The 22,671-nt window shown below is 66.0% G+C and overlaps 6 protein-coding genes and 1 long non-coding RNA gene across 21 annotated transcripts in view; 5 read left to right on the top strand and 2 right to left on the bottom strand.

Moving 5' to 3' along the window:
• Positions 1-31: 31 nt before the first annotated feature.
• On the bottom strand, positions 32-1,931 carry RPUSD3 (RNA pseudouridine synthase D3). 3 transcript variants are annotated; one of them, XM_088171419.1, is made up of 9 exons: positions 1,845-1,931; positions 1,416-1,483; positions 1,292-1,336; positions 1,120-1,216; positions 924-1,031; positions 771-855; positions 575-701; positions 353-492; positions 32-271 (listed from the first exon to the last, which is right to left on the bottom strand). In XM_088171419.1, exons 1-9 carry the CDS (start codon positions 1,916-1,918, stop codon positions 101-103), a joined length of 915 nt encoding a protein of 304 aa, XP_088027545.1. In that variant the 5' UTR covers positions 1,919-1,931; the 3' UTR covers positions 32-100. The 3 variants fall into 3 exon arrangements, with proteins under 3 accessions (XP_088027545.1, XP_088027543.1, XP_088027544.1); XM_088171417.1 differs by having other exon boundaries at positions 575-855; XM_088171418.1 differs by lacking the exon at positions 1,845-1,931 and adding an exon at positions 1,762-1,803 and having other exon boundaries at positions 575-855.
• Positions 1,898-3,108, top strand: JAGN1 (jagunal vesicle mediated transporter 1). Of its 2 annotated transcripts, XM_088171420.1 has the most exons (3): positions 1,898-2,021; positions 2,222-2,319; positions 2,398-3,108. In XM_088171420.1, exons 2-3 carry the CDS (start codon positions 2,231-2,233, stop codon positions 2,858-2,860), a joined length of 552 nt encoding a protein of 183 aa, XP_088027546.1. In that variant the 5' UTR covers positions 1,898-2,021; positions 2,222-2,230; the 3' UTR covers positions 2,861-3,108. The 2 variants fall into 2 exon arrangements, with proteins under 2 accessions (XP_088027546.1, XP_014727991.1); XM_014872505.2 differs by lacking the exon at positions 1,898-2,021 and having other exon boundaries at positions 2,203-2,319.
• A 131-nt stretch (positions 3,109-3,239) lies between these two features.
• IL17RE (interleukin 17 receptor E) lies at positions 3,240-7,672 on the top strand. Its single transcript, XM_014872448.2, has 16 exons — positions 3,240-3,341; positions 3,422-3,437; positions 3,906-4,061; positions 4,162-4,268; positions 4,345-4,468; positions 4,540-4,679; positions 4,773-4,841; positions 4,942-5,008; positions 5,097-5,284; positions 5,450-5,497; positions 5,600-5,645; positions 5,764-5,912; positions 5,983-6,051; positions 6,129-6,180; positions 6,254-6,355; positions 6,545-7,672. Exons 1-16 carry the CDS (start codon positions 3,240-3,242, stop codon positions 7,150-7,152), a joined length of 2,043 nt encoding a protein of 680 aa, XP_014727934.2. The 3' UTR covers positions 7,153-7,672.
• A 327-nt stretch (positions 7,673-7,999) lies between these two features.
• On the top strand, positions 8,000-12,406 carry IL17RC (interleukin 17 receptor C). 4 transcript variants are annotated; one of them, XM_088171402.1, is made up of 17 exons: positions 8,000-8,207; positions 8,281-8,302; positions 8,387-8,760; positions 8,943-9,054; positions 9,139-9,165; positions 9,324-9,463; positions 9,658-9,720; positions 9,870-9,924; positions 10,017-10,201; positions 10,281-10,331; positions 10,415-10,460; positions 10,564-10,676; positions 10,785-10,853; positions 10,931-10,988; positions 11,121-11,216; positions 11,291-11,329; positions 11,777-12,406. In XM_088171402.1, exons 1-17 carry the CDS (start codon positions 8,118-8,120, stop codon positions 12,382-12,384), a joined length of 2,148 nt encoding a protein of 715 aa, XP_088027528.1. In that variant the 5' UTR covers positions 8,000-8,117; the 3' UTR covers positions 12,385-12,406. The 4 variants fall into 4 exon arrangements, with proteins under 4 accessions (XP_088027528.1, XP_088027527.1, XP_088027526.1 ...); XM_088171401.1 differs by having other exon boundaries at positions 9,121-9,165; positions 9,661-9,720; XM_088171400.1 differs by having other exon boundaries at positions 9,121-9,165.
• A 699-nt stretch (positions 12,407-13,105) lies between these two features.
• CRELD1 (CRELD disulfide isomerase 1) lies at positions 13,106-16,295 on the top strand. 2 transcript variants are annotated; one of them, XM_088171404.1, is made up of 10 exons: positions 13,106-13,291; positions 13,766-13,848; positions 13,927-14,037; positions 14,122-14,213; positions 14,317-14,493; positions 14,582-14,677; positions 14,766-14,849; positions 14,963-15,058; positions 15,142-15,285; positions 15,397-16,295. In XM_088171404.1, the coding sequence occupies exons 1-10, from the start codon at positions 13,106-13,108 to the stop codon at positions 15,615-15,617; spliced, it is 1,290 nt and encodes a 429-aa protein (XP_088027530.1). In that variant the 3' UTR covers positions 15,618-16,295. The 2 variants fall into 2 exon arrangements, with proteins under 2 accessions (XP_088027530.1, XP_088027531.1); XM_088171405.1 differs by having other exon boundaries at positions 13,107-13,291; positions 15,783-16,295.
• PRRT3 (proline rich transmembrane protein 3) lies at positions 15,873-20,884 on the bottom strand. 2 transcript variants are annotated; one of them, XM_088171399.1, is made up of 4 exons: positions 20,836-20,884; positions 18,901-20,015; positions 18,674-18,814; positions 15,873-18,222 (listed from the first exon to the last, which is right to left on the bottom strand). In XM_088171399.1, exons 2-4 carry the CDS (start codon positions 19,994-19,996, stop codon positions 16,484-16,486), a joined length of 2,976 nt encoding a protein of 991 aa, XP_088027525.1. In that variant the 5' UTR covers positions 19,997-20,015; positions 20,836-20,884; the 3' UTR covers positions 15,873-16,483. The 2 variants fall into 2 exon arrangements, with proteins under 2 accessions (XP_088027525.1, XP_088027524.1); XM_088171398.1 differs by lacking the exon at positions 20,836-20,884 and having other exon boundaries at positions 18,901-20,441.
• Positions 20,885-21,094: 210 nt separating this feature from the next.
• Positions 21,095-22,671, top strand: part of LOC148222477 (uncharacterized) — a 17,084-nt gene continuing 15,507 nt past the window's right edge. For 4 of the 7 annotated variants that reach the window (XR_015806032.1, XR_015806031.1, XR_015806030.1 and 1 more), the window contains exon 1: positions 21,682-22,605. This is a non-coding gene — a long non-coding RNA (uncharacterized LOC148222477). The other 3 variants (XR_015806029.1, XR_015806028.1, XR_015806033.1) reach the window with 3 other exon arrangements.

Here is a 22,671-nt window from a genome sequence, read left to right as displayed (position 1 = left end):
CCAAGAAAAGAACTGAGTACTGAGCCACCCAGGCAGCAGGGGGGCATTTTAATGGGATGGCAGAGAGTGGAGTGGGTGTCCCCCTGCAGCACTAGGGCTCCTAGTGCTCAGGCAGCCCCAGACAGCGCAGAGTGTGCAGAAAGTAGGGTAGTGGTGGGGCACAGAGGGGGCCCTCAGGCAGCATTAACTCCTGCAGGTGGATGTGGAGTGGGAGGTGATGGAGCTGCCGTGGAGAAATACCCAGCCGGGACAGCAACTCCTTATCCAGTACCTGCAATATGAGTGGGCACCTCAGTGGGATCACTGAGGGCTGTGCTGAATGCCCCACCCAGCATCCACCCTGGCCATATACCTGTGTGCGGGTTGGGGCGGTCTCAGGGGTCAGAAAGAAGGGCACTCCCAGCACCCTGCCCACTAGGGAAGAGTGCTTGTGGTCGCCCAGGGCTGGGCACAGCAGCAGTGCCAGGTGCACCTGGAGCTGTTCTGGAAAGGCTGGGGAGGAACAGGGAGAAGGTGAGATTGCAAGGGTCAGGAAGCATGGCTGGGGTGGTGGAGGTGTTGGGGGGCCACTCACCTGTCCTGGGCTGGAGCTGGAGGAGGGCACAGCCCTCCATGGCGCTCAGCACCCGGTAGCATGTCAGGGTGCTCTTCACATCCTTCCTGGCCAGGCTGCAGCGTCCTGGGGCTGGCACTGGCACCACCTGCCGAGCACGGCCTTCAGCACTCCCTGGGATATCTCCTGTATCCTCAGCCTGCCGGCACCCCCTTACCATGGTTCTGTCCTCCTGCTGCTGCCAGCGCAGCCCAGTGCAGATCTCCCCCTCCACCTCCGCCGGGACTCCCACGGTGATGGCACTGCAGGGAAGGGGTTGAGAAGGGGACAGGATCCCCAACGCCAGCATGGCAGGGTCCCAGGGACTCACCGATATGTGGCAGGGTATTGGCCTCTCCGACGAGCATTGGTGAAGAACTGTTGGAGCCTCTTAGTGGTGTGGTAGCAGCTGGACAGGAGGACAAGGCCAGAATGCTCCCTGTGGGACATGGCTGCTTGAGACCTGGAGGGGGAAAGGCAGCCCCAGCTCCACCCCAGGCCCTCCAGCCTGGAACCTCCTACCAGACCTGGCAGGAGCCTTCACCACATGGAGCTCAGCAGCGAGGCCCAGGCGTCGTCTCAGTGTGGGCAGCAGCGCATCCAGGCTCAGGTCCCCAGGGCGCCCTGGGGAGATGCTGGCAGGTCAGCACCCACTGCGCCCCCCACCCCTGCAGCCCCCCATTGCTGTCCTGTACTTACCCAGAACGGGGAGGCCCGGGGGCTTGTTCAGCGCCAGCAGGGCTCCTAGTGAGGGGAAGTCTGGTCAGGATGTACCTCACTCACTCTCGTCTCCTTTACCCCCATTCTCCCCTATCGCAGGTACCTTCCCGGTGCACCACGGAGCCCTCCAACAGCCTCAGCGTCTCCTTGGGGCCCAGCAGCCGCCTCCACCTGCAGGGGATGGAGTGGGCAGGGGGACGCAGGTGGGACTTCCCTCAGTCACCTACCTTCACCCCACTCTGTATGTCCATAAATCTCACCCACCGCTGTCCGCCCTCCTCTCCACATGTCTCCGCACCCTCACGCTTCCCCATCCCCTCTGTGCTCACACATCTGCAACCCCACAGGTATGTCCCTAATGCACAACCCCCCATAACCCCAACTCATAAGCCCTCTGCCCCCACGCGTGTGCGTCTCCGGGTGCCAGCGCACCCCAAGTACACACGCACCTTCTCCACACACGCACTCCACACATAAACGCCCCCAGGTACCCTCCCCTCCCCTCCCGCGCGCGCCTCCGCGCCCCGCTGACCCCGCAGTGCGCGCTCCCGGGCGCGCCAGCCCGCGCGCGGCGGCGGCAGCAGCGGCGCTCCCGGTCCCCGCCATGGCGGCACCGCCGCGCCTGCGCCGAGCGCTCCCCCCCGGCATCCGGAGCCGGCGGCCGCGGCCATAGAGCAGCGGAAGCGCGGGCAGAGGGTCCCGCCCGCAGGTGCGGCGCGGCAGGGAGCGGCGGGCCGGGGGTGTCACCCGCGGGGAGGTCACCCCGGGGATGTCCCGGAGGGCTGGACGGTCACGAGGAGGGAGCCCCGGGACTGTCGCTGGGGGAGGGAGGCCCGGGGGGCTTGTGCCGGGGCTGCGCTGGGGAGGCGGGCAGGGAGCGCGGCCCCGCCTGACGCTGTGTCTCCCCAGGACAGCACCATGGCCTCCCGCGGGGGTCCCCGCGCCGCCGGCACCGATGGCAGCGACTTCCAGCACCGGGAGCGCGTGGCCTCGCACTACCAGATGAGGTAGGTGTCCCCTTTCCCAGGGTTCCGGGGGGACATGCGACCCCAGCAGGCCCTGATGGCCCCCCACTCTCTCCCCAGCGTGACCCTCAAGTCGGAGATCAAGAAGCTGATCTACACGCATGTAGTCATCTGGCTGCTGCTCCTGGCCCAGATGGTCGTGGGACATCTCAAGCTGCTGCCCCACGACCAGGTGGCCATGCCCTACCAATGGGAGTATCCCTACCTCCTCAGCATCCTGCCCTCCCTCCTGGGCCTCCTGTCCTTCCCTCGCAACAACATCAGCTACCTGGTACTCTCCATGATTAGCACCGGCCTCTTCTCCATGGCTCCCCTCATCTACGGGGCCATGGAGATGTTCCCCATGGCACAGCAGCTGTACCGCCACGGCAAAGCTTACCGCTTCATCTTCGGCTTCTCGGCCGTCTCTGTCATGTACCTGGTGGTGGTGGTGGCCGCGCAGGTGCATGGCTGGCAACTCTACTACAGCAAGAAGCTGCTGGACTCCTGGTTCACTAGCACGCAGGAGAAGAAGAAGAAATGAGTGGGGATAGGTGGGCTCCGTGAGGTGCTGAAGCTCTGCAGTTCAGTCCTGTGGGGCAGCGCTGGCGCAGCTCCGGTGGGTGGGGGATCCTCGGGGACCACAGGGTGGGTGTCTGAGCCACACCACCGCCCCGGGCACCCATGCAAGGGGGAGACCCCCGAGGGCTGGGGCCGTGCAGGGTCCCTGGGGTGCGTTCCCCTTTCCTCCGCGTGTTGCTCTATGGAAATAAAGCACCGTCCGCGCTCCCACGCGTGTCTGCGCCGCAGGAAGCGCCGCCTGGCAGCGGGGGGGGTGGGGGGGACCGGCGGGGCCGCACGTGCCGGTGGAGGAATGCGGCGGGGCCGGCCCGGGGCGGGGCGGGGAGCGGCGGCGCTCGGCCATGGGGCGCCCGCTGCTGCTCGCCGCTGCCGCCGCGCTGCTGCTGCTTCTACCGCCTGGGACCGGGGCCGCCGTGACCCGCCTCCGGGTCTCCGCCAACTTCGTGAGCACCGGGGAAGGGAGGTGGAGGGAGAAGGTGAGGGCCGGGCGGCGCCGCGTTCACCCCCGTCTCTTTGCTTGCAGGAGTGCCGGGCCACCGGTGAGTAGCGGCGGGGCAGGGCTGTCAGCGCGGGGCTGCTCCGGCCGGGCGATACTGGCTCCAGGGTGCAGCGGGATCGTGGGGCTTCCCCTGCCCGCGGCTACTGGGTCCTGGAGGATGGGTGGGGGGGGGCGCTCCCGGTTTCCGGGGCACCCCGCTTCCGAGGACTCCCAATCCCCGAAACTTCCTGGCCCCTGGGGCTCGACGCTTCCAAAGACTCCGGATCCCCGGGGCTCTCCCTGTTTCCGAGGACTCCCGATTCTCAGGGGTTCTCGCTTCCGAGGACTCCGAATTACCGAGGCTCCCGGTTTGCCGGGACTTTGAATCCCCGGGGCACCTCCCTTCCGAGTACACCTCCCCGGGATTTCCCGGGGCTCCCTCCCTTCCAAGCACTTCCAATCCCCGGGGCTTCTGCTGCCTGCGGGACCCCCGGCGCACGGCCGCCCCCCGTCTGCTCTCCTCCTGCAGCCGACAGGACGCTGAGCCGCCCCCGCTGCCGCCGCCCTTCCCGCCCCGGGCCGCCGCTGGAGCCGCCCGCCCTGTCGCTGAGCCGTGCCCGGCTGTGCCTGCCCGCGCAGCCCTGCCAGCCCTGCCTTCGGGTGCGCCTGGCCCTCCCCACCGCAGGTAAGGGCGGGGATGGCGGGGCCGGACATCCCCGCGGCAGGGGACGCACACCACGTCCCCCCACTCATGTCAGCCAGCACCCCACGCCTGTTTCTCGCAGAGCTCGGCGGTGTCCGAGGACTGCAGCTCACCTTCCTGGAGCTGGGCTCCAACCGGGCTGGCTGGCTGCAGGTTTGGCAGCGACGCCGGATGTTGGGCAGCTCCGCGGTGAGTCTGCGGTGGGCGGTGGAGCCGGGGGACACCAAGGCTCTGCGTACGCCCGGTGACCCCCTGCTCCACGCAGTGGCAGGTGCAGTTCGACTGCTTCCCGGCAGAGAGCGGGCGGCACGTCCTCGTCTCCCTTCGCACGATCCCAGATCGGGGCTTGGCCCTAAGCTGCAGCCATCTGGTTACCGCTGAGCCACCCGGTGAGACTGAAGGGGTTGGGAAGTGTCCTGGGGGGACGCCGGTACCAGCTGACCCCCTGCCTGCTCTGCAGGGCCTGTCTTTACCCATGCTTGGGTCCCTGAGGTGCGGGCCATTGAGGTGTGGGTGCCCGCGGGTCCTGCCCTCATGGTGCGGCTGTGCCACCAGCTGGCCCTGGAGTGTGAGGAGCTTCCCCGGCCCTTCCACCAGCAGGTAATGGCTCTGCCCTCCGACACCCCCATCCCAGATGGGGGACACAATCCCTGCCAGCTGATGGACACAGCTGATGCTCCCTCCATATTGCAGGTGCTGGTGCCAGGAGGTCACCACATCTCACTGCCGTACGAGTTCCTGGTGCCCTGCCTGTGCATTGAGGTGGGTTGCCCTCCCCTACAGCCACCAGAGCCCCTTCCTCTGCCCTCGCATGAGGGGTGGGGGCATATCCTGCCCTGACCGTCCTGCTCTGCTGTCCCAGGCCTCCTACTCCCACCACGACAGCCCACGGAGAAAACACTGCCCCTTCCGTGACCGGCCAGATGCCTGTGAGTGCCTGGTGCTTGTGGGGAGGGGTGCTGAGTCCCAGGGGTGTCCCTCGGTGTCTCCCCACGACACTGATGTGGTGCTCCACAGATGGTCCCGAGCTGTGGTCCTCAGTGCGCTTCCATGACTACAGTACCAGCAGCAAGGACCAGATGGCAATGGTGCTGAATGCCAGCTGCCCCCTGCACCCACGGGCCACCCTCTGCTGGAGGGAGGCAGCAGATGAGGCTGCACCTTGTCACGACATCCCCAATTCCACAGCCAGTGAGGATGAGCAGGTGAGAGCTCCTGATCTTGAAGTGTCAGAGCACGTGGGACTGTGACACTCGCTAGGGCATCCACTGGATCTCAGGGTCCCTGTAGAGCAGTGGGTGGGCACTGGAGTGCCTGTGGGCTACGTGGGTCAGAGATGGTAACTGTGACATACCCACCATTTGTTCCAGGTGTACATACTAGACAAGGTGGACGTGCACCCCCAGCTCTGCTTCCGAGTAAGCCCCTCTGGGTGGGTGGGCATCATCTCGGAAGGGGCTGGGGGGCTTGGTGGGTGAGGGCAGCTCACCCTGCCCTTTGTTGATCCCACCTCTCCTCAGTTCTCCTACAAGAACAGTAGCCATGTGGAGTGTCCCCACCAGTCAGGTGAGCCCTATGGGCAGGAGGCAGCCCTGGGTTAAGCACAGCCCTGCCCCAGGGTCCCTTGCACCCCTCACCCATATTGGGCATCCTGCAACCTCCCCTCTCTCTCTGGTGGCCGCAGAGACTGCCTGGAATGTCTCAGTGAGTGTCTGGGGGCTCCAGCTGCGCCTGCACCTTACCTCCCGCATCCCTGCAGCCTTCAGTGCAGCCCTGTGTCAGCACCGGGGTGGGCAGTGTGAACCCGAGGCCCCACTCTACACTGTCACACAGGTGAGTGGTGCAGGGCTGGGGGGACATGGTGGGGAGAGACCCAAATTGACCCTGCCCTTGTGCTTTGCAGCCAGAAGGCTCTGCTCCAGGGGAGTTGACGCTGCTGCTGCCAGTGCAGGTCCTGGGCAGCTGCGTGCTGGTAAGGTGACCCTTGTGCTGTCATCTGTGCTATGGGGGACCCAACATGGTCCCCCTCTTACCCAGCCCCTTCCCTAGGTGTGGCGCTCGGATGTGCATTTTGCTCGGAAGCAGCTGCTCTGTCCCGATGGTGAGAGGGGGTCGTGTAGGGGAGTCGGGACAGTAGGAATGGGAAGACACCCCCTTTATTGCCCCTCTCCCAGTCTCCCACAGGCACTTCGGGCTGCTGGGGCTGGTGCTGGCGCTGGGACTGGTGGTGACTGTGCTGCTCCTCAACTGCCGTGGTGCCTGGAGGCCAGATGATGGTGAGGAGCACCCGAGGGGGCTGCCGAAGGGATGGCAAGAGGGGCGAGAGTTCCAGGGGGTGCCAGTTCCTGGGCTGCAGGGGGTCTGAGAGTGGTAGATGGCAGATGCTGTTGGGTGCCAGGGTGTCCCCAGGGGATGCCAGTAGGACACGGAGCTGAGCTGTCACTGCTGTCCCCTCCAACCTGCAGGTGTCCCTGGCGGGCGCCCCGTGCTGCTGCTGTACTCGCCAGACTCAGAGGAGCACCTGGGGCTGGTGTGTGCCCTGGCCGAGCGGCTGCGCGCAGGGCTGGGCTGCGATGTGCGTCTGGACCTGTGGGAAGCGGGTGGCTTGGGTCAGGCGGGCGCCTTGCCCTGGCTCTATGCCCAGCGGAGCCGCGTGGGTCGCCAGCGTGGCACTGTCCTCCTCCTCTGGAGCCGGGGCAGTGCCCGGCTCTTTCATCGGTGGCAGGTCGGGATGGCCGACGGGACGCCCGGAGATGCCCATGACATTTTTGGGGCAGCCATGGCCTGCCTGCACGGGGAGCTGGGGGCGGCGGGCCGCGGCGGCGGGTGGGTCCTGGCATACTTCAGCCGGCTCTGCAGCCCCCGCGATGTCCCCCGACCCCTTCGGCCCCTGCCCACCTACCGCCTGCCCCGACAGCTGCCCGGTCTTCTGGGTGCCCTGCGGGGCAGCCCCCCGGCTCCTCGCCGCTGCCGTCGGGGCAGGGCGGGGGGCCTCCTGCATCGGCTGCTGGAGGTGGGGGCTGGAGAGGGCAGTCCCCCGCCCCGGCCTTCCGACGCAGCTTCTGGCACCTGAGTGGCCAGGCTGGGCCTGAGCAGGGCATGGCTGCAGGGGGTGCAGGGCTGGGCACAGCCCCCCGGTGAGGACAGGGGTTCTGCCAGGAGAAGGCAGGGCTCAGGTGAGCGTGTGCCCATTGCAGCAGCAGGAGGGGTACCCGTGGGTGCCCCGGGAGGGAGCTGCAGGGGTCCAAGCAGGACTGGCTTCAGTCAAGGAGTGTGCTGCTGGGGCTGGAGCGAGCATCCACCTGGTCATCTGTGGCCAGGAGCAGAGATACTGTCCCAAGCAGGGGCAGCTTTATTCCCACACAGGGACCTGCTCCAGAGGAGAGCCTAAAAAAGCCCCTTTGGACGCCACAGCCAAGCGAGGGGTTGGGTGGTGCAGGAAGAATCTGCGAGATGAGGAGGCTCCCTGCCCTGCCCAGTTGCAGGTGGCTAGAGGGACAGGTGCTGGGCACAGCCCAGCCCTACTCTTTGCCTCGATATTGCCAGCAGGACTTGGTCTGGGGTGGAAGCAATAAAGGTGTCATTTCACCCTGCCCTGTTGTCTCTCTGGTGTACCGGGGGGATTTGTTGGTGCCCTGGAGGGTTGGGGGCTGCCCAGTGCTCCTCTGCGGCATGGAGGGGCAAGAGGACGCACCCGGCTGGGCACAGCCCGTACCGGCACGGTTGCCACACCATGTCCCACCGCCGCTGCGCCTGGCTGGGGCCAGCCTGGCACCGTGCCCGTGCCATGGAGCCAACTCGTCTCTGTGGGGCCCCAAGCCCTCCCAAGGGTGCCGGGACACGGAGCCCTCCGAGGTCGGTGCGGGAACAGGAGGCCCCACCCCAGGGCGGTTGCTGACGCCACGCAAGGACCCGGGTGTCCGGGATCAGAGCAGGAAGCAGGAGCCGGCGGCGGCGGTGGGGCCCGTGGAGCCAGGACAGGGGCTGTTGGGGAGTAACCAGCGTGGGGCCGGGGCGCCCCGAGGCCCCGGCCCCACCATGCACGCACTGGGGCAGCTCCTGCTGGTGCTGGTGGTGGGGTCGGCGGGTGGCCGTGGGGACCCCCGCGACACCCTGGCCTGCTCCCAGGTAGGTTGGTGTCACCAGCGCTCTGGCGTCGGGCACCTGGCACCACCACTGGCCTCACCCCTGCCTCCCCCAGGGCCTCACCTGCCGTCTCTTGGGTAAGTGCCATCACCATGCCATGGCCCCCACCCCACCCAGGGCATGGGGACTCCTCCCCCATGCTGCCCTTTCTGTCCCCCCAGACACCGATGTGCTGTGCGGGACAGAGCCCCCGGGGCCCAGGCACGGGCTGGCCCTGGCTCGTCTGCGGCTGGAGCCGGCACTGCGCTGCACGGAGCCCATGGCCTGCGTGCCCTGCCTGGAGGCACGCGTGCGCCTGGCCTTGCCACCTGCCACCAGCCCCGCCACCGAGTCCCGCCTCTCCGCGCAGCCTGGCACATCTGGGACACAGGATAGCGGTGATGGGGGACAGTGGTCACCAGCCACTGGGGCCACCTCATCCCAGCCCAACGTTACCGGGCTGCTGCTTCTTTCCGGGCACGCATACGCCTCGTCCCGCTGTGTGGCCGTGGAGGTCTGGGCACCCTTGAGACCCACGCTGCGTGGCCGAACCGTGGTATGTAGATGCGGGTCACCAGGGACGGGTGTCCCAACATTGTCAGACCCTGGGCACTGGGGATGTGGGCGCTGGCATCAGCACATCTCTGTGGCATGGGGGTCCTGTTTCCGAGCCCCAGGGAGGTGGGTGCTGGCGATGCCGGTGCCTCACCGCAATGGGGTGGTGGTTTTCCTGCCTAGGGTTGGGTGATCTTCCGGTGCTTCGAGGCGCCGCTGGGCTCTGAACTCCACGTCTCGGCATACATGAATTCACGGGGCCAGCAGAGGCTGAGCCAGCAGCAGCGGGTGCCAGGTAAGTCCCGGCTGGTCCCCTGCAGTGGCCGCAGCCCCCCTGCCCACTGATTCGTTGTCCCCACAGGCTGTTCGTGGCCCGCAGCACAGGCTGCTGTCCCCCAGTGCCAAGGTAGGTGCTGGAGTCACCCCACCTCGGTTTGCATCCCCTGGGGGGAGCCAGGCAGTGGATACCAGGGGTGAGAGTGACCCTGGGGGTGCCGTGCCCTGTGCCTTGGTGCTGGGTGGGCAGTTCCAGAAGCTGGGTGACCTGAGCTGCCTCTGATACAGTGCCCAGACTGCGGGTCTCCCCGGGGAAGAAGGAGGTGGTTGTGGAGGTGCAGGGGGCTGCAGTAGGGCACAACTACACACTCCGACTCTACCGCAACCATAGCCATGGCACCAGTGGGCCAGGGCGTGCAGTGACTGCGGTAAGTATGCACCCTGTTCCCTGACCCCCCCCACCCGATCTGTTCTCCCGTCACTGCCTTCCTCCCCATTCCCGAGAGGCCGTGTCTGTGTTACAGGCAGTGTGCTGGGAGAGGGTCCCCTGGGAGTAGATCCACCTAGGTGACCCTGCTGGTGGCGATTTGCCACGGGGTGACCCACATCTGGTTGCTGGTAGCAGAGCAGTCCCATGAACTATGTCCTGCCCACCGATGAGGTGCTGCCCTGCCTCTGCCTGCAGGTGGGCATCCGACCGAGCACTGCAGGGGTGGCAGGATGCCACTAAAGAGGGGCTCCAAGCTCCATATATCTCCCTCTGGCATCCCAAGGGGGCCAGCCAGGTCACGGTCACACCATGGCTACTTTTCTTGTCTCTCTCCCCACTCCCAGGTCTGGCCGGAAACCCAAGACCCACTACGGGCCACCCTGTGTCCCTTCTCTCATGGTACCTTCACTCTGGGCTCTAGGGGGATGGGACACAGGGGGACTTGAGGGGACACCATACGAAGTGACATCCTTCTTCTGGTGCTGCTGCAGATGCTGAGGCCTGGGAGCGCCTGTGGGCGCAGAGCCGGCTGGTCCTACACATCGAGGAGCATGTGCTGACCTGCTCCCTCTCAGCCCCCTGCGACCTCCCGGCTGAGCTGGTGCCTTGCTGGCAGCCAGTGCACTCTGGGCCCTGCCAACCCCTCCCTGGCCTACAGCAGCCTGCCAGAGGGCAGGTGAGTGAGGCTCAGTGGGGCTCTGGGGGCTTTGTGAAGGATAGTGGTGACAGTTATGGAGCATCACTTCCACTCACAGGGACCCCAGGAGTTTGGAGGGCTGCAGCCACACCCCAACCTCTGCGTGCAGGTAGGACACCACTCTGCCCCACAGCTGCCTCACGGGCAGCCCCACATTACCCCCAGGCACTATTAATCCACTCTCTGGTGCAGGTGTGGAGCGGTGGGCAGGTCCGGCTGACCCAGTGTCTGCGGGACCGTGAGTACTGCTGGGGTGGGAGGGTAGAGGCTGTGGGTCCAGCTGGGGGGAGCCCTCCTTGGCCTCCCTTCACCACCTACCCAGCCCCCTGGCACATTCCCAGGAGCACTGCCTGGCCGCCCCGATGACCTCCTGCTGCTGGAGCACGGGGGGAATGCCTCACTGTGTGCCATGGAGTGGGGTGCCTGCACACCCCTTGCCAGCTTCACCAGCACGGTAAAAAAGAAGGAACCCCCATGTCCTGGCAACAGTGGTGCTGGTGGCACAGGGACTCCTGTGTCTGGCAGTGGTGGCACCGCTGTCTGACCTGCTCTATTGTTGCAGGGGGCAGGACACCCTGGGCTGCTGGAGCAGGATCTGCAGCAGGACGTGGCAGGGGGGCAGTGCCAGCAGGTCAGTGTGAGCAGCCACAGTGGGCAGCAGTGGGCAGGGACTGGGCAGTGTCTGACATGTCCCTGTGTCCCCCACAGCTGTGGCACCCATCAAACAGCACTGGAGTTGTGCTCTGGGCCTGTCCCCTGCACAAGTGTAAGTGTTGACAGCCATGGTGGGGGAGAGGAGGGATAATAAAGGGCTGAGGGAGGGGACCCCGCTGTGGAGCCACTGGAGACCTTTGCTGGGTGCTGGGGGCCCTTGGTAAATGCAGATCCTGCCCTGCAGACCTGCGTACCCACTGGGCACTGGTGTGGATGGGGGTGCTGCTGGGGGCCGCCTGTCTCCTACTGCTGCTCTTGATGAAGAAGGAGGATATGAAAGGTGAGTGGTGCATTCTGGGGGCTGTGCCTGGCCTGGGACCGCTCCTGGGACCTCACTGCCTGTCCTCCCCACAGGATGGCTGAAATCCCTGAGGACTGGTTATGGCTCCAAGGGTGAGTGTGGGTTGAGCCTGGGGCCTTGAGGGGGGCAGGCAGTCTATGCCTATCCCAGAGGGGTCAGAGGACAGAGTGAGGGGATCCCCCACCCAAATTAGTTCATGTTTGCCTGCCTGACAGGGTAGGTAGGGGTGTAGGGAAACAGAGAAGAGGGTGAAAGCCTTATGGGGGATGGGAGGGGGCAGATTGCAACCTGCCTCTCACCATGTCTGTCCCTTAGGGTGGGTAAAGGATTCGGCAAGGGGACTGGGGGACTCACATCAGTGGCGGTCTCAGCTGCTTCCCATTGTGGATGTGCTTTAGCTTGGGTACGGGGGATGCTGCAGAGCTTGGGTGACAGAGGCAGGAGATGGTCTCCCCCATCGTGGGTGCTTCCCAGCATGCCTCGCACCATAGGGTGGGTACAGGGTGTCTAGAGGGATGCACTGATGATTCCCCCCTCAGGTCCACTGCAAGGCCGGCGGGCACTGCTGGTGCACGCATCAGAGCCGGTGGCAGAGCGGGCAGCGTGTGCCTTGATGGCAGCTCTGCACTCCCTCGGTCTGACAGTGGTGGCAGCACCAGGGGGTGGCAGCGGGATGGCGGCTTTGGGGCCACTACCCTGGCTGCATGCCCAGCACCACCGGGCACTACGTGACAGTGACACCATCATCCTCCTCCTCTCCCCGGCAGCCGTGGCTGCTGCACACCAGTGGGACACCAGGGCTAGGGTTGTGCCAGAGTCCGGGGCCGCTGAAAGCAGCCTTGGGCCCCGGCACAACCCTGACCCTGATGATGTCCCCACTGTGGCACCCTGCGAGGTGTTCGCCGCAGCTCTATCCTGTGCCATGCCAGTGCTGGCGGTGGCCAATGGGCACTACGTGGTGGCCTGTCTGGAGGCCTTGGTGCCAGCAGTGCCCCCAGCGCTGCGGGCAGCCCCTGCCTTCGCACTCCCCAGCGAGACGGAGGGGTTTTTGCAGGCACTGGCAGGCCCAGCTCGGCAGAGGGGCCGGTGGCTAGAGTCACACGTGGCGGCGGTGGCCGAGGCTCTGCAGCGGGCGGTAGGGGAATAAAAGGGTGACTGCTTTTGCTGAATGTGAGTCAAGCTCTGAGTCCAGCAGAGACTGGGATGGTTTGGGAAGGGATGATGGGATGGGTTCGGATGGCATGGAGAGGGATGATGGGGAGGTATAGGAGGATGGGGACAGGAAGGGGGCTGGGCTGTTTGGGGCGTGAAGGGGAAGGGAGTTGTTTTGGTTGGAGGGTGTATTGGGAGCTGGACCAGTTTAGGGGTATGAAGGGGAACTGGACCATTTTGGGGTGGTGATGGGGCCAGCTAATTGGGGAATGATTGGCAAATGAGACAGTTTGGGAGAAAGTGTGAGAAGAAATGGAACCAGTTTAGGGTGAGATGAGGGGGAACTGTGCAAATTTGGGTACAGTGAGAAGGAAGTGGACCAGTTTGAGTGGAGGGGGGAAGGTGAACCGCCCTGGTTTGACTGGGGATGTGGGGGGGATGTTTGAGGGTCCCGCCCAGACCAGGCGGGGACCGGGCCGGTGCGCTCCAGGTAGCCGGCCCCGCTCCATGCGGGGTCATCCGCTGCACCCACCCGCACAGCCCCTCCCCGGCTTTTGCCTGCGGCCCCTTTAAGGCCCGGGTGGGCGTGCCCAGGGCGGGGCGCGGATTGGCTGAGAGCGGGGGCCGGCTGTGGCGGCGTGCGCCCATTGGCGGGGGCTGCGGGCGCTGAGTCAGCGGGCGCGGCCCACGTGGTGCGGGGCGGGGCGGGCGGATGGATGATGGGGCCGCTGCCGCTGCTGCCGCGGTCGTCCCGGCGCAGGGGGCCCGGGCTGGGGGGGGCCCTCCTGGGGGCCGCCCTTCTTGGGGGGGTCCTGCTGGTGGCTCACGCCGATCCTGACCCCCACCGAGATGGGGCCGAGCCGTGCCGAGCCTGCCGCGGCCTCGCCGACAGCTTCATCAGGGTGCGGGGCGGGGGGGGGCACAGGAATGATGGAGGCCGCGGCGAGGGGGCACACGGGGGGTAATGGCACCGAGGGGTGTGGGGTGACACAGCCGCTGCTTCGAGGGGCAGCTGGGGGCGAGGGGACAGTGACGAGAGAGGCCCACGGGTAGCAGACATGGAGGACACGGCCTGGAGGTGACAATGAGAAGGGACGAAGGGGATCCTAGGTGGGGTGATGTGGTTGGGGGACCCAGAGGCATCACAGGCCCGGGGTAAGGGTGGTGACAGGGCCCTGTAGAGTGGTGGTTTGGGGGTGACAGTGGTGAAGTGGAGGCACTCCAACAGCATTTCCAGGGGCACAATGACTGGATTCTGGGGAGGGGAGGGGAGAAGGTAGCCGGTCCTTGGAGGTGATGTGTCTCGTGGAACCCTATGGGTAGAGGGGTTATTGGGGGGGTCCTATGCCTGCACTGCCACTCCCCCATACATCCAGGGCCTGGAGCGGACAGAGCATGAGGGCTTTGGTGGGGGTAACACGGCCTGGGAGGAGGAGAAGCTGTCCAAGTACCAGCACAGGTAAGTGACCCCAGTGAGGGGCTGTGGGAGCCCAGCTGCTCCAGAAGTCATATCCTATACTGGCTCATGTCCCTGCAGTGAGACCCGTCTGCTGGAGGTGTTGGAGGGTGTCTGTGCCCCCTCGGACTTCGCCTGCCACCAACTGCTGGAGCGGAGTGAGGAGCATGTGGAGCAGTGGTGGTTCCATGAGTGAGAATGGGGACAGGGACATGTGGATGGCAGGGGGCACAGGGGGATGGCAGAGGGCTGAGTATTGTATCTTCCCCTCCCTAGGCGGCAGCAGCACCCTGACTTTTTCCAATGGCTGTGTGTGGACAGGCTGATGCTTTGCTGCCCACCCGGCACTTACGGCCCGGACTGCCGGTGTGAGTAACTGTGGGATGAGCGGGGTGTTGGCAGGACTGGAGGGGCACTCCTGGCTGCTGCCCCCCGCCCTGGCTGCCAGCCGGCTGGTCTCTTCCCATGCAGCCTGTGCCGGTGGGCCCCAGCAGCCCTGCAGTGGCAATGGGCAATGCGATGGTGATGGCACACGCCGCGGCACCGGCCTCTGCGTCTGCAGCCCAGGCTATGGTGGTCCCTTCTGTGCCGAGTGCGGTGACGGCTACTATGAGGCTTCACGGAACAAGAGCCACCTCGTGTGTGCTGGTAGGTGGGGACTCTGCCGTTGCTGCCCAGGCAGTGGGTACAGGCAGCTCCCCCCTGCCTGTGTCCACGTTGCCCTCCCTGCCCGCAGAGTGCTACCAGGCATGCGGGCGCTGCACGGGGCCTGAGGACTCCAGCTGCCTTCGCTGCAAGAGGGGCTGGGTGCTGCATGAGCACCGCTGCATTGGTGAGTGAAGGCCAGAGATGAGCTCAGGACCGTAGGGCTGCATCCCCGGAGCTGAGGCTCAGCAGAGCTGTCCCCATCTCTTCTGCAGACATAGATGAGTGTGGCACAGAGATGGCGCATTGCCGAGCCAACCAGTACTGCGTCAACACAGAGGGTTCCTACGAGTGCCGAGGTCAGGGGGAGGTGGGGGCTTATCATACGGGTGGCTCTTCCCTGCTTGGAGCCAACCCTGGCTGGGCTGGAAAGAAGCTCCAGCAGCAACCCTGACTCCTTTCCCTGAGGCAGACTGCTCCACGGCTTGCATCGGCTGCATGGGTGCTGGGCCAGCTCGCTGCAAGAAATGCAACAAGGGCTACTGGCGGGATGGAGCCAAGTGCCTGGGTGAGTGCCTCCCATGGATTGGGGGGCCATACTGCCTCTTCTTCACTGCCCAAGCTCTGCCTGAGCCCTGCCTCCCCCCCCAGATGTGGATGAGTGTGCCAGTGCCGAGGAGCCAGTGTGCACAGGGGTGCAAGAGGTGTGTGAGAACACAGAGGGCAGCTACCGCTGTGTGTGTGCCCAAGGCCACATCCGCCGAGACGGACAATGCGTTGAGGACAAGCCCCCTGGTATGGCCTAATGCAGTACAAGGGGACATGGGCATTGGGCAGGGGGTGTGGGACATTAGTGGGGGGCTCTTGCTGGTCAGCTGTGCCCTCCCACGAGTGTTGTCCATGCAGATGCCCCAGAGAAGGGCTTCTTTGATGACGTGACTGATGACGAGGTGGTGGTGCTGCAGCAGATGTTCTTTGGTGTGATGATCTGTGCCCTTGCCACACTGGCTGCCAAGGGTGACATGGTCTTCACAGCCATCTTCATCGGCGCCGTGGCCGCCATGGCTGGCTACTGGCTTTCTGACCGCAGTGACCGTGTCCTCGATGGCTTCATGAAGGGCAGATAGCTCTGGAGCTGCTGGGCGGAAGCTGAGGGGCAGACTCAGCTTGGGGTGCAGGGCCTCCCCCAAGCAGGGCTGGCTGCCAAGGCCGCATCCTGCACATGATGCTGTGCCCTGCATGCGTCCCCCAGCCCCCCTTAGCATAGGGTCTTGTTTTCCCTGTCCCTGCAGAATGAGCCAGGAGTACCTGATCCTGGGGGCTCTCACACAGCCCACTCTGGCTGGAGGGGTGATGCCAGGCAGTGCAGCATCGTGTGGGGGGCACAGCATGCTGCCCCCAGCTCCTTGTGCTCTGGAGGAGAGGCCTGGCATTGTGACAGGTGAGGGGGTGGAGGGGCAGGTGAGGGAGGGAACCTGCTATCTGACCCCAGTCTGGGGCTCCTGGCCCCATAGGACTCCCCTCCCATGAGGCCATTCCCTGTGGGAGAGTGGGGGGCTGGGCCCCCCCCCATGTCCTGAGCTGTATGACTGGGAGAGCTGCCCCCCCACATCCCTGGGCAGAGCCCATCTCCCCTCGCAGGCTGGGGGGCCAGGGGTCCCTTGCCACTGGCAGGGTGCTGTGACGGTGAGGGGCCCCTGCTGGATGCATGAGTGTGGCCATTGCATTTGTCCGTGGTTTGTCCGTCGGGGTGTGCCCATCTGTCCATGTGTCCATATCTCAGGAAATAAAGCTCTGCACACCCAGCTGATGCTGCCCACCACCGCTTTCACATGCCAACAGGACCGTCTCCTCCCAGCATAAACTCTTTATTTCTCTCGTTTGGCACAAATGGAACCGCCCCTGCCCAGCCCTACAGGAACGCAGGATCAGACTCCCGCACACTGACATTGGGCTCATCGTCCTGCGCCCCCAGTCTCTGCCTGTCCCGAGCTCAGAGCTCAATGGTGTCGCTGGAAAGGCTGCGGGAGTCGACCGCCTTGCCAAGGGCTGGGAAGGTGCGGGGACCCTCGCGCTCCCAGTCGGGGGCTCCAGCGGACACCAGGAGAGGGGCCCGGCTGGGTGCCTCGTCCAGGGGCAGGCTGTCGGGAGAGGACAACCCATGGCGCCAGGGGTTCCAGCTGATCTTCAGTGAGCTGCTCTCCAGCGAACTGGCTGAGGCGGTGACGGTGACAGTGATGCTGCCGGGGGGCTGGCGGGGACCGGGGAGCTCCGTGAGCGAGCTGCAGCGCACCATGCGCCCCAAGCTGGGGGTCGTGTCAGGGGCTGGGGAGCCGTGCAGTGAGGAGCCGGAGCCGCGGCGGGGCCGGCCGAAGAGGCCGTCGTGCAGGAGGTGGCGGCGGCAGAGCGCCTGGTCGATGCTGCGGCGCAGGTCGATGGGGGACGGCGGGCGGAAGATCAGCTCCCCGAGGGAGGGGGACGAGCCTTGCTCAAAGGCGGCGCAGGAACGGGCGGCCAGCATGTTGGGGCACTTGGGGCTGAGCCCCGGCATCCCGGTGCCAGCTGCCCAGACCTCGTTGCTGTCCTTCAGAGCCCGCAGGGGCAGCTGCTCCGCCGGGTTGCGGATGAGGTTCTTGGAGATGTCGTTGGCGGGTGTCCGCTCCACACCGGTGCCGCCGGTGCTGCCGCCGGCCCAGTCGTAGCAGTTGTTGGGGTATTCGGGTGCTTCGGCTTTGCGGCCGGCGCAGAAGTAGCGCAGTGCCTTGGCCCAGCAGGAGTGGCCGGCGGGGCTCCGGCGGCGACACCGGCAGCACACAGGTTCGGCGGCGGCCGCCAGCAGCGCCACGGCCGTGCCCAGCTCGCCGATCCGCAGCCAGAGCTGTGCCGCCCAGCTGGGCAGGGAGAAGCGCCCGTGGGGCCCCAGGACCCCTCGCAGCCACACGGCGCTGTAGAGCTGCAGCCCGCAGACCGGCAGCCCCGCCACTGCTGCCACCAGAAGCGCCCGCGCCTCCGGCTGCGGCCCTGGCCCCTCGCAGGGCGCCCGCAGCACCCGGCAGCACCCCCAGAGCCCCCCCAGCAGCAGCAGAGCCCCCGCCACGCAGCCCAGCGCCTGCAGCCCCAGCGCGGCGGTGAGCCCTAGCCGAGGCGGCAGCAGGTCAGCGGCTCCCATCACCGCACCCTGCAGGGCAACGACAGCCCCCAGCGCTGGCAGCCCCCGCAGCCGGGATGGCAGCATCTGAAGCTCTGCAAGGCGCTGCAGCCGCTGGAGCAGGAGGGCAAAGGCGGCGAGCAGCAGGGGGAAAGGGGCTGTGTTGAGAAGCAGCAGGGCCGGAGCAGGCAGGCGGCCCCGTGCCCCGTAGGGATCCAGCAGCAGGAAGGTGGCCCGCAGCAGGCAGGCGGCCAGCAGCAGCCCATGGGCCCCTACAACGTGGGGAAGGTGTGGGGGCCGCAGGATGGCTGTTCCTGCCAGCCCGGCCAGGCAGCCCAGAGCCAGCAGCAGGAAGACGGCAGCCACTCCATAGACATGGGCCTCCCAGGAGAAGCCCAACTGGCGCTGCAGCTCGGCCCAGCGCAGCCCAGTCGCGTTGGCCCGCAGCGTCGGGGGGACACGGCTGGACTGTGGCTGCGGTGATGACGGATCTCGGGGGACTGGCTGAGGCGTCATCCCTGCTCGTCGCCACGTGGCCGAGGGGGTGGCAGTGCTGGAGGCTGTGGTCTGCATCCCTGGCGTGTCTGCAGGTAGGAGGGAGGGGGACGCTTAGAGGGAAGTGGGGGGCTTGGTGGCACACACTTCATGGCCCACATCTGCACCCCACACTGGGCTGCATCAGCTGCGGCACCCCAACACTGCTGCGGGGGATGCCCTGTGCTGGCTGGGGCTATGCCCACCGGTGCCTCCCGGGATTCTCTGTCAGGATGCGTAGTGCAAGGGTTGCCACATCCCCGGTCACGTCCCCCACCCACTTGGGGAAACCCCCACCCACCGAGCATTTAGCGCTAATCCCTGCGGGCAGGAGTAGATTAGGGCCGTTGTCAGGTGGCAATCCTGATTGAAGGTGTCACTGTGTCCCGGCTGGGCAGCTCAAGATAGCTGCCATCCCCGCCCCCCACCAGCCCCGACACCCCAGAATGGGCTCCCACAGCATCTGCAGAACGGATGGGCTTGGACGCAGCCCTGTATCACCTGGGTGCTTTGTCCCGAGCGTCCCCGTGGTGGGAAGTGCCGTTGGTTGTGGGGTCGTCTTGGTAGCATTTGGGACGCTCACAGGACCCACGGCGCCCCGGACCTGCTGCGGGGAGCCGACGTCCTCCTCGGGCAGCAGCCCTGCGAGAGAGAGCACAGCAGGGCGCTGACATCTGCGGGGACTTGGTCCCCGCCAAGGAGTCCCCCCGCACTGCTCTGGCTCCTACCTTTGTTCGGGGTACCGGGGGTGGCCGTGCTGGAGGCGGGGGGTGGCACAGGGCCGGTGATGAGGACAGACCCTGGGACGGACTGGGGTCCCCTCTGCCCCGTAGTCTCAAGATCCGTGCGGGGGGCTGCATCGCCAGGGTTGGTGGTGGCGTGGCTGAGTGGGGCCCTCCGGGTGCTGCGCTGGTGGGACGGGAGCACTCGAGTCCAGGGCTCAGCCAGCTCCCAGAACATGGCTGTGTGGCGCAGCCGTGGGGCAGAGCTGGGCAGAGCCGGGGAGGGGCTGGGGGGCCCTCCCGTGTCACCCCAGCTGCCCACCAGCTGCGCAGAGCCAGGGCTGGCATGGGGACTCCAGGCTGGCCCCGTGCCTGTGGGATCGGAGACAGGGGCTGTGCCCAGCGGGACCGACTGGCTGCTAGCTGAAGTGAGATCCTGAGAGAGACCCGAGGCCACTGTGTGTCCCTCTCCCGCTATGTGTCTCCCTGTATGGGCATATGCTGTCCTCATCCCTGCCACCAGCGTGGGGTCCAGGACAACGGTAGTTATGGTTGGCTGAGGGCTGGGGGTGCCGACTGCCTTGGAGACACTCTGCCTAGACGGGAACAGGCCCTGCCCTGCCCAGGGTGGCCCTGGAGAGTTTGCCCCTCTGTCCGTGAGCGCCTCAGGGCCCAGTGTCCCCTGTGCAGAGCCGTGGGGGAAGGAGCTGTCCTGGACTTCAGCCTCGTGTCCTCGCCATGCGACGAGTGGCTCCTCTGCCACAGCCGGGACTGTGCTGCCATCCCTCCAGTCCTTGCTATCAGCGCCTGTTATAGTGGCTTCCATCTCCAGGGGTGCCCTGGTGCCATCCCCTGCCTGCGGTGGCAGGGACCAGTGCACGGGGTGCTTGACCCTCCAGCGCTCACTTCTTGGGGGCCCGGCACCGCTCGGCTCCCCCGATGCCTCCCAGGTGGGGGATGGGCCTGGCCACTGCTGTTCCCAGGCAGGGCTGTGCAAGGGGTCCCCACCTAAGGTCAGCACTGCCGGCAGCACCCCCTGGGCCTTGGCAGGGACCCCAGTGGCCAGCAGCATCCCCCAAATGATGAGCTGTGCTGCAGCCATGGTGAGTACCGAGTCGACCCTGTGGGGATGGGGATCTGGTGAGCCAGGATCCACGGCAGCTGCCCAGATAACTCGTGCTACTGGCCGTGATGCCGCTGTGCCCTTGGCCACCCACTGCCCAGGGAGAGAGACAGTGACTTGGCTGTCCCTTCCCGGGCAGCCCTGGGCTCTATTCGCAGCTGTCCCCGTACCCAGTGGCCCCATTCCCAGTCTTCCCTTTCCCAGTGTCCCCTGGTGTTCCCTATCCCTGGTGTCTCCGGTGTGGGTGATCCTTGGTGCTTAGTGGTCCCGACCCCCAACATCCACGGTGTCCCTTTCCTAGTGCTCCATCCCTAAAGTCCCCTCCCCGGTGCTCAATTCTGGTGTCCCTCCTGGTGTCCCCTCCCCGATTCTCTATCCCCGGTGTCCTCGCCCGATGTCCCCGCCGCCGGCGGCCCCGCTCCGCCGCGCACCGTTCACCTTGGCGCGTCCCAGCCGCATCCCGGCGGGGATGCTCGGCCCGGTGCCCCGCGCTGCCGCCGCACACACGGCTCAAACCCGCCGGGCCGGGAACGGGGCCGGGACCGCCAGGGTGCTGCGGCGGTGGCTCCGCGCCGCGGTGCGGGTTACTGACAGGGCTGCGCTGCGGAGTCGGGCCGCCGCCGGTGCGGGACCACAGCGGGGACGGTGCGGCCGCCGCATCCCGCCGACCCCGCCCGCAGCGCGCCGGGCCGGCTCCGCCGCTCGGTGCCCGGTGCGCGGTGCGCGGGCCGCGGTGCCGCCAGCCCCCTCCCGCCGCCCGCCGCAGCTCTGGCGGCCCCAGTACTGGTGCCCCGGGAGCCGCAGCCCCCCGCGCTGACCTGCCGGTGCCGGTGCCGGTGCGGGCGGGCCGGGCTCTGCGGCGGAGCGGGCGGCGGCGGCAGCGGCAGCCGGTCACGCGCCTCTCCGAGCCGCGGGCACCCGCGCGGGAGCCCGCCCGCACCGGGAGGGGGGGCGCGGGGCATAGCCGAGGCCGCCACCGGGACGGGATCCGCAGGGCCGTACACGGGGGCGGGCGGGTCCGTGGTGCTCAGCTGGGGTGGACTCCTGGGCACGGGTTCCCCGTGGCACAGTTCCTCCGGGACGTGGATCCCGGAGGGGCGCCAGAGCAGGTTCCTGGGGGCCGGACACGGCGGGGCAGCGGAGGGGGGATGCTGCCCGCGGGGCAGACAGGTTTGCCCGGAGCGAGCAGCGTGGTGGCAGCGGGCTGTGGCCGAGGCTGGTCCCGCGACCTCCAGGGGTAGGCGGTGGGAGGGAGCAGTCGGACCCACTAGCAGGGGTCTTAAGAAGGTCTGTGTGAGCCCTACCCGACACCTGCCCCAAACCTGCCCCACACTTGTCTCTCAACTATCCGGCACGGATATTCAGCACCCTGGCAGGCACTGGGCTGTGGGACCCTGCCAAGGTTCAGGTAATTAGTTAATCTGCTTAATTGTCCGGCTGGAAAACTGCCCACCCTGCCAGGGCTTGAGCTGGCAATGGTACAACCACGACGCCAGAATGTCACACCAGCTCAGGACTCCATCCTGCATGGCGACGCCTGCACTCCAGCTCCCTTCCTGCATTCCTGCTCCTTCCTGCCTGCACCTCTGCAGTGCTCGAGCCACCGAAGCCTTGGCAAAGTGCTGTCATCATCATCGTTCTTCTCTGGCCAGGCCAGTAAGTATACGTGTCACCTCAGGTCCCCATGACAGCACCTGTGCACTGGCAGTAGCACACAGTGTCCCACTCCTGCTTCCTACCACCTCCCCATTCCCGGGGCACTGTGTTCACCACTAGCGCCTGAGGCATTTCTGGTTCCCACTTCTCTGTGGGGTCAGGACGCTGCAGCAGCCAGCTGAGCGCAAGATCCAGGAATTTGGACAATGCTGGTACACTGGGCCCCAGAAAACAGGCAGGGCAAGCAGCTAGTCTGGGGATTAGTGCTGTGGAGGCCTCACAGGGGGACAGTGCATGTGATCCTGCACTGCACCATGCACTGCCAGCACTGGGCACCTCCGCAGCTGGATGGTTCCATCCTAAGGAAGGTGTAGCTGCAGTGCTGAGTGAGCAGTGTGACTGTGGGAAGGGAGCTAGCTGTGCCCTATATACCATAGTCATTGGAGCACCTTTAGCACAAGGCAGGGGCACAGCAGCCACCTCCACATCCTCGGTGCTGTCAGAGGTTTTCTCCTCTGCCAAGTGACTCACTGGCAGATTAAAAGCTGAGCCCCCTGCTCTGTGCTGCTGCAGCAGCCACCTGCCTGCTGCCTGCACAGCTGGGGATGCTAGGTGGAGGATGCACCAATTCTCTCAACTCTTGTGCCCATAGCCACCTGGGTGTCACAGGCTTTTGATCACTGTTCTCCCCTTTCTCCCAACTTTGCTGCTTTTTTTTTTTCCTGACCACTGTGTGTGTTTTATGGTTCTGCCCTGTACCCTCCACAGTTCTTCTTAGCTGTGCTGCAGGAGGAACCATCCTGGCACTTTCCCTGTTTGAAGGGTGGGACAAGACCCCTACAAGCACTCGTACTGGCAGCTCCATGGAGGCAAAGGCCAGGAGAAACCACACATACCTGGGGTATGGCTGATCCAGCAGGGAGTCAGTGACGGTGAGCTAGAGGTAAAGGCTGGGAGGCAGGACCAGCTCCACCAGGGTACAAGCAGAGTGTCTGGGA

The sequence above is a fragment of the Sturnus vulgaris genome, chromosome 11 (assembly GCF_052056855.1).
Source record: "Sturnus vulgaris isolate bStuVul1 chromosome 11, bStuVul1.hap1, whole genome shotgun sequence".
NCBI lineage: Eukaryota > Metazoa > Chordata > Aves > Passeriformes > Sturnidae > Sturnus > Sturnus vulgaris.
The sequence above is the reverse complement of the archived record's forward strand: the minus strand, read 5'-3'. Positions and strand labels throughout refer to the sequence as shown.